This window comes from Ictalurus punctatus, chromosome 5 (assembly GCF_001660625.3).
Source record: "Ictalurus punctatus breed USDA103 chromosome 5, Coco_2.0, whole genome shotgun sequence".
Taxonomy (NCBI): domain Eukaryota; kingdom Metazoa; phylum Chordata; class Actinopteri; order Siluriformes; family Ictaluridae; genus Ictalurus; species Ictalurus punctatus.
In genome coordinates, this window is record NC_030420.2 from 3,429,860 (window position 1) to 3,438,650 (window position 8,791).

Here is an 8,791-nt window from a genome sequence, read left to right on the forward strand (position 1 = left end):
TCACAAAGAATCAGCCTCCAGAAGCATCCATTTCTCGTTTTTTGGCGTCTCGGGAAATGGTTAATATCTGAGGGGGGGGTCAGTGATATGCGTGCTACGAGACTAAATTCAGCAAGTAGCAGCAGTCATACATCTTTATTTTCCAACGTGAGGAAACTGCATAGAAAATCAAGGACATGAGCATCCATCCATCCATTTTCCATACCGCTTATGAGCCTGGAGCCTGGGGCTTATCACGGGGAACTCGGGGCACAAGGAGTGGGACACCCTGGATGGGATGCCAATAGTCACACATGCATTCACACACTACTTACAATTTGGAAATGCCAATCAGCCTACAACGTATGTCCTTGGACTGGGGGAGGAATTCGGTCTGTAATTTTCTCAGAGGAGGACGGAGAAAAACACCACCGAGGCTAATCCGGACAGTAATAATAAAGTCCCAGGTGAGCTCCTGTAAAATAGGAAATTACCCCTGGACCCCATTTAAATTGAATCCTGTCCGGATAGGGTTATTGTTTTGGTTCTAGTCCTGTCTCCGCCCCTGTCTTGTCATTGGTCTGTTACCCAATGTGTGCACCTGTCCTGCGTTTATCCCTTGATTCGTTTCTGTATGTATACCCTGCTGTCCCGTTGCGAAGTCCTCCCACGCATTCACTACCAAAAATCCGTGCTTTCATGTTTCACTCCTTGTTTCTTTTTGACATGCATTCCTGGATATATATATATATATATATATATATATGTGTGTGTGTGTGTGTGTGTGTGTCTTTCAGACTTTTGCACTTCTGTCAACGTCATGGCACAAAGACACAGGTGGTAAACAAACTCAAAAGCATTTGAAAGGTAAATTCCACCAAAAACCAGCTGATTTATCCTGTGTAATGGGGCAAACATAAAGGTCTGGTGAAATATCATCTAAAAGCGTGACGATAAATATAAGAGATAAAGTGAGAAAATGATGCGAAAGATGATGAAGAATAAGAGAGTGAGAGAGAGAGAGAGAGAGAGAGAAAGAGATGGGGGGAGTCCTTGAGTGCTAGAACAGTACAGTTAGATAAAAAGATCAATACAGCCGTAATGGCAGCTTTAAGTGAAGGTGAAATCAAAAGCTGTCTCTCCCACTATCTCTCTCTCTCTCTCTCTCTATATCACTCTCTCTCGAGCCGCCTCAGAGATAGCCCTCGGAAAGTCTATCGATTTCCTCAATATTGAGCTTCATCATCATTGTCCCCCCTCATTAAATGGAAGCCTCTCCTTTACATAAACCTGACCCCGATGGACCATCGGAATGATGTCAGTACATCAGCTGCTCTAATGCTAACAATTACAACTTCACTACTACTGTTACGGAGTGTTCCTTCGAATTCTGCGTTTATGACCGGTATCAGCAGAAGTGCTGGCAGCGAGCAGGAAGTAGGTCTGAGTGGTACAGGAACAGGTTCCTGTAAGACCATTAGGCCATCAGCAGCTCTTAAACACGGCTAAAGAGACAAGCGGCTGCTGACACACCACTTTATCCCCTGTACGCCATCTCCATCTCTCTCATAAAGCTCTGCTCGTAATTATATCAAAATAAGCAGAGAAGGCGCTGTAAAGATATTCCACGGGTGCAGCCCGGGTCATCTGTTAATCGATAGGGCTCGAGGACGGTAATGTAAAAGTGTAGAAAGTTGAAAAGTCTGGTTCGAGCTACTGGGATAAAGTAGTGTAGGAATATTGTTTTTAACCCTTGTGTGTCGGTTCAAAAAGGTACACACATGGGTCCGTAGAGGAGAAAAATGTCCAGGTGCAAAAACTGTCAGAAAAATATTATATATTCAGATTTTTTTTCCACTTTCACTAACGTCGATTTTTTTTTATTTATTTATTTATTTATTTATTTAAAACCAGCATCAGTTCTGATCATAATTACCAAACGTTCATTCATTTTCAGGATTTTAACCCTTCAAACACCGGTTTCTTTACAGAACACGGAAATCTTCAAAGCTCAGGAATCTTCTTTGGCTCGTATACATGGGGTCGGATCATTTCTTAATTTCAAACTGTTCACGCACACGTAAAATGTTCAGTCCACGCATACAAATCGCAACTGTGATATCCACACACACACACACACACACACACACACACAATCAGTAAAAAGGAAAAGCATGTATTTTCCCCAGAGGCTAAACCTGAGAAAATACTACACGTTTCAGGAATTTAAAAAAAAAAAATTCAATGTTTTGAAACCTTGTGAACAAAATAATTTATTCTTAAACATCACGGGGATTAAATATTGCAGACTAAATGATTTTCAGTGGGGACATTTTTATCCTTAAAGTCCTGAGTGTAACTATTTTGTGTACCTAGTTTAAAATAGATTTATGAAATATTCAAATTCCAATAAAAATACACACCTTTTGCAAAAATGTATGCTGCTTGCATCAACACAGACAAAATGATTAAAAAAAACAAAAATGAAAAAGACCAAAATGTCCATAAGGACACACAAGGGTTAATACATTAGAGCAGACTTTTACTTTTCAACTTCTATGTTAGACTTTCGCATTTCTTTCTCAGAGTTTTCGACTTCTGTCTCAGACATTTGCATTCCTGTCTCAGACTTTTGCATTCCTGTCTCAGACTTTCGCACTTCTTTCTCAGACTTTCGCATTCCTGTCTCAGACTTTCGCACCTCTTTCTCAGACTTTCGCACTTCTTTCTCAGACTTCTGCATTCCTGTCTCAGACTTTTGCATTCCTGTCTCAGACTTTCGCACTTCTTTCTCAGACTTTCGCATTCCTGTCTCAGACTTTCGCACCTCTTTCTCAGACTTTCGCACTTCTTTCTCAGACTTCTGCATTCCTGTCTCAGACTTTTGCATTCCTGTCTCAGACTTTCGCACTTCTTTCTCAGACTTTCGTATTCCTGTCTCAGACTTTCGCACCTCTTTCTCAGACTTTCGCACTTCTTTCTCAGACTTCTGCATTCCTGTCTCAGACTTTTGCATTCCTGTCTCAGACTTTCGCACTTCTTTCTCAGACTTTCGTATTCCTGTCTCAGACTTTCGCACTTCTTTCTCAGACTTCTGCATTCCTGTCTCAGACTTTCGCATTCCTGTCTCAGACTTTTGCATTCCTGTCTCAGACTTTCGCACTTCTTTCTCAGACTTCTGCATTCCTGTCTCAGACTTTCGCACTTCTTTCGCAGACTTTTGCATTCCTGTCTCAGACTTTTGCATTTGTGGCTCAGACTTTCGCACTTCTTTCTCAGACTTTTGGACTTCTGTCTCAGACTTTCACACTATATCATTACTATATAAATATACAAATATATTTACAGAAACACACACACACACACACACACACACAGAACAAGTCTAATGCATTATGGGACTCTGAAAGGTTTGGGAAACTTGACTTGGCCTGATCTCTTGCCTGGAAACTCTGCAGAATTTGCTGAGTCAGTTGATGAGAAAGCAGCTCCTCCATCACGCTCCCTAATGTCTATCGGCTTTCTAATGAGCCAGTCCAACTGTCTGGGCCAGATTTAGGACACCAACAGGGAACAAACAAGCACCATAATCTGCACATGACTAAATAATAATTACAGATAGGAAAAGATTATCTGCTTGGAATATTAAAGATGCATTAAGTAAGAAAGAAATGGTCTGTAAGTTTTCAGGACTATTGCATCTTTAATAGAGAAGCCAAAAGTGAAAGCTTTCCACCTTGAAACTTTAGGCCACGCCTCTTACCTGACAGTGATCCAGGTGTTCAGTGTCTCCACACTTTATGCTGAGGAAGAATTCAAGACAGACCCATGACTGTTTTAGCTCTTTTGTCCATTTTTATAAACAGACACCAGTTGTCTAAGTAACATAAATTTCCATTTCCACTGAACTCTGAGGTTCTTACTCAGTGGCAGTTTTGGGGATTTGAACCTAACACCTTCCAATCAAAAATCACAGCACCGAACTATCACCACTGAGCCACATTTCCTTTATCTCCTGCTCCTCCAACGATTACAGATCCTCCTCACAGTTCAGACGGCGCCCTCTAGTGGATATTCATCCACTTATCTTCTCGTATCTCTCTGCGGCTTAGAAATCCAGTATTGTGTATCTAATATTGATCCAGCATAAAAGTTTAAATACTAGGGACGTTCGGCGGTGTCCAAAAGTATGAGAACGTATTGAAAATCTGGAATTTATTTGATTTAAAGCCTGCAAATAAGCAGAAAGTTTGGAAAAATGTTTAGCATCTTGCATGTTAAGTATTCAAGATTCTGCACTATTTCTAGGTCACCAGAAAGCAAATTTGTGATATTAACTTATTTGTATAGTGAGTACAGGTTTTCCTTGAGACTTGCATTGTAGCAGGTGAGCACACGGTGGATGGTTTGACCTGACAAAGTCTGCTCCCAGACTGTATATGGAAGATGGAGTGTGTGTAGCTAGGTGCTAATATAGACCACAGAGCAGGGGTTCTTACGTTTTTTTATATAGACAGCCTCTGTCCCCGCCCACCTTAACGCCTTTAATATTTATTTTCGTTTAGTTTTAATTTCCGAACTTTCCACCCACTGAATCCACATTTCTTGCTTTTCTCCCATAGACATCTCTCTGGTCTTCATGTTGGTTTATCCTTTTTAACAACAAATCCAGTCTTCACAGGCGAAACCTTGGGCTCAAACCGAGACCTTAGACATTCAGAGCTATTCGTTTACTTTGAACGATCGACTTAACAAGGCACACCTGGGCAGCAAGACACACCTAACTGCTCCAATATTTCTGCTCACTGACAAAAGGTGCCATCTTCTACGTTTTTAACACCTCTAGATATAAATATGAGGAAATAAAAGCGGAAATTCTGATCTGTCGTCATTTCATCTTTTCATCTCAAACACAAATGTCTTCGACGTATAGCGAAAATAATTTCTTGAGACCTTCGATGTACAACAGATCCACACACACACACACACACACACACACCCTGCACAATGAGATAATAACTCCATAGAACACTGCACTCGAGCAACACTAAAGCTAACGTAAAGCTTTAATATTTATGACTTAATAGTTTATTGCTAATTAAATAGCTAATAATTTATCATGAAAAGCATGATATCTTCTTCTCATGAAACAAAGCTAAAACTGTTCATAGTCCAGAGGGGTTTTTTTTTTGTGCTGCTTGTGGTGTGTGTTTTTTTGGGCAGCTAACCACAGAGCTAAATTCACATAACGAGAAAGAAAGCAACAACGATACCTTTCTCACACGACTGTGACAACCCTAAAGTCGAGTTTCACGTGTGGGTGGAAATACTTTTGGAGAGGAAAGAAGAGCTGAGGTTTCGGAGCAGCGATAGAAGCGAACGACAGCGAACACCATCGCACAGCGGACAAGTAAGTAAGCTATTCAGAATCGAATGATTCGTTCGAATCGATCATCCAGCACGTCAGTCTGAGATATAAAGTCGCGAACGTTCACGTCTGCAACGTGCGATTTTGTTGATTTTTGTCCTTTCTGAATAAAGCACTTCTTGCTGATATGAATACATATTGTTCCAAATTCAAAAAATAAAAAAATAAAAAATAAAAAAAGTGAAAGTTGTACCAAAATTAATTTAACTCAAAAATAAATTCAATGTCAAAATGACACTTAAGTGAAATTTAAACAGTGTCCAATCAGTGTTAATGAAAAGAATACGTTATTCGAAATGAAATCCAGATCCGGATGGTGTTGCAACTAAATGGGGGTTGTTTTTGGATATTTTAAATATAGATAATACAGTAAATTAAACTGTACACGTTGAATTGAAAAGAAAAAAAAAAACAAAAACCACACAACATTTCTTAATGAAAATGTCAGGAATAAAAACAATGTTCGTTAATCAAATTTAATGTTGTTATTATTATTTTTTAAAATTCTGCTCAGGTGAAGTGTAAGAAATCCCACACAACGATACTTTAGAAAAAAAATAAATAAAGCGCAAACTTTTCGCCACGGTTGACCTCTTTATGACTCGTTTGCAGGATTAAATTCACAGAGTATATTATTTTCAGCACTTTTGACGTCATATGTTTTTTTTCCCTCCAGGATGGAAGCTGTACGTAAGTTATGGCACCCTGGCACGTGGAGCCATGGTGATCGTAGCACTAGTCGTGATTATCGTTATTTACTGCTGCTTTTACAGAGTGACATGTAAGTGTACACACACACACACACACACACACACACAAATTACAACACAAAGTTAGTTTTCTCTGCTTTTCAGCACACGAATCATCTCCCAGTAAAGACCCACAGGAGCCGATCACGCACCGAGGACATGTGAGCGAAATTCATGTTAAATAAATCATACCGTACACCGTGATCGGATTCACCTTCTAACGTAAATTTTCTGTCCTTTCAGGCTGACCGTAATGAGGAAAAGACTGATTCTGGTTCGGTGTATGAGAATCTGACTCTTTCTGGTTCGGTGTATGAGAATCTGACTCTTTCTGGTTCGGTGTATGAGAATCTGACTCTTTCTGGCTCGGTGTATGAGAATCTGACTCTTTCTGGTTCGGTGTATGAGAATCTGACTCTTTCTGGTTCGGTGTATGAGAATCTGACTCTTTCTGGTTCAGTATATGAGAATCTGACTCTTTCTGGTTCGGTGTATGAGAATCTGACTCTTTCTGGTTCGGTGTATGAGAATCTGACTCTTTCTGGTTCGGTGTATGAGAATCTGACTCTTTCTGGTTCGGTGTATGAGAATCTGACTCTTTCTGGTTCGGTGTATGAGAATCTGACTCTTTCTGGTTCGGTGTATGAGAATCTGACTCTTTCTGGTTCGGTGTATGAGAATCTGACTCTTTCTGGTTCGGTGTATCAGTTTCTGGTTTAGAGTATCAGACTCTAAAGAAGACCAATCGAAACACGTGCATTTACGAGTGTTTATGAATGTGTAGATGACAGCGGGACACGCGGCGGGACACGCAGCAGGACCGAGTCCATCTACCAGGACATTCGAGAATTTCTGAGAATTCGTCCCGGGCCTTGCTTTGAAGACCATCAATTTTTTTATTTTCCTATATTGAAAGATAAATTTTATATAAGGTATTATAAACATATATTAAATTTGAACGTACGCAGTCCGAACCCCCCAAAAAACCATACAAGTCTCTCTATACAGTCAGGTCCGTAAGTATTTGGACAGTGACCCAGTTTTTGTGATTTTGCCGCTGTACACCACCACGGTGGATTTGAAATGAAGCAATGACGTGATTGAAGTGTAGCCCTTCAGCTTGAATTCAAGGGGTTTAACAAAAATATTGCATTAACCGTTTACATTTACTTACAGAGTCCCTCCATTCTCACAGGCTCAAAAGTAACTGGACAACCGACTGATAAGCAGTTTCATGGCCAGGTGTAACCTGTTTCCTTGTTATTTCATGGCAGATAACGGAAATAAGAGGTCCAGGGTTGGTTCCAGGTGTTGAACTTGAAAGAAGTAACTGTAAAGAAGTAAAGAAGTAACTGTACGTCCATGAGAATTGTTACAAATGATTTAACTTTCGCACTCTGAGCCCTTTAACTTTCGCACTCTGATCCGTTTAACTTTCGCACTCCGGTCCATTTAACTTTCTAACTCTGATCCATTTAACTTTCGCACTCCGATCCATTTACCATTCGCGCTCCGATCCTTTTAACTTTCGCACTCTGATCCGTTTAACTTTCGCACTCTGATCCGCTCACACACAGCTGTATGAGTTTGTGTGTGTGTCTGTGTGTGTGTGCGTGTATGTTGGCAAGCACTGTGTTACCTGAGCGCTGATAGCGTGCCATACCGTGCCGACACTCGGACAGGAAGCTGGGGCGAGATAAACGGCGACGTGCCTCGAAAGACAGCGTGGCGATCACACTCCCCATGTCCACCTGATGGAGTGAGCTCAGGCGTCCACGCTGAGCAGAACGAATATATACGAGTACGACGTAGCCAGCTCCAAGCTCGCGACTATAGAGACACTGATGGGGAAGGAAAAGACCTTCACACTCACGTGTATGTGTGTGTGTGTTTGTGCGCGTGTACGTGTCGAGACACGTGTCTGGATCTCTTCAAAAGGCTCTTCACATTGTTTGGTGACGACATCTAAGTCGATAATGATGATGATGATGATGTGTGTGTGCGTGTGTGTGTCTGTGTCCACCTGTCTGTTAAAGAGACATCAAAAGACCCGTCCAGTCGTGACATTTAGCTTAAAACAGAACACACACACACGCGCACACCCCCCCCCCCCCCCCCCCCCCCCTCTTCCTCTTCCCAGGCCTTTCTGTTTGAAGTAGCCACTTAAAAGAAAATGAAAATGAAGAGAAACGTTGCCATGCCATGTGACCATGCAGGTATTACATGCAGCTAAATCGGTCCGCTTTTAAATCTTTTAGAATCGTTTTTAAATCTTCATTTCTGAATTGTCCTGATGGTCTCGCACCTCACTGCCTTAGAAATGCCCCAGAAAACGAGCTCAGATTGGTCGGGAGTGACATTTTAGTTACTGTAACGCTGACACAGGTTCCGAACCAACATCCAGTAACCTATTAAAGACAACTTACTGAAGGCATACAGGTGAAAGGGCGGAGCTACGATCAAACCAGGAAATGACAAACACTAGTGCTGCATCCCAATGAATGTGTGAAGTCATTTTCTGTTAAAAGCAACCGTTAATTGTATGTAATGATAAAAATAATGTAACGATAAAAATAATCAGATTGATAACTATGAATGTAAGCCATATATATATACACACACACACACACACACA

At 40.9% G+C, this 8,791-nt stretch overlaps 1 protein-coding gene and 1 long non-coding RNA gene across 2 annotated transcripts in view; one reads left to right on the forward strand and one right to left on the reverse strand.

The window, feature by feature from the left end:
- LOC124628169 (uncharacterized) overlaps positions 1 to 8,258 on the forward strand; it is a 9,434-nt gene extending 1,176 nt beyond the window's left edge. The window contains exons 2-5 of the long non-coding RNA XR_008396405.1: positions 777 to 846; positions 5,203 to 5,389; positions 6,084 to 6,317; positions 6,400 to 8,258. This is a non-coding gene — a long non-coding RNA (uncharacterized LOC124628169). The remainder of the gene's footprint in view (positions 1 to 776; positions 847 to 5,202; positions 5,390 to 6,083; positions 6,318 to 6,399) is intronic.
- Positions 779 to 4,574, reverse strand: LOC128632830 (golgin subfamily A member 6-like protein 7). The gene has a single exon (XM_053680086.1). The coding sequence runs from the start codon at positions 3,224 to 3,226 to the stop codon at positions 2,522 to 2,524; it is 705 nt and encodes a 234-aa protein (XP_053536061.1). The 5' UTR covers positions 3,227 to 4,574; the 3' UTR covers positions 779 to 2,521.
- Positions 8,259 to 8,791: the final 533 nt, after the last annotated feature.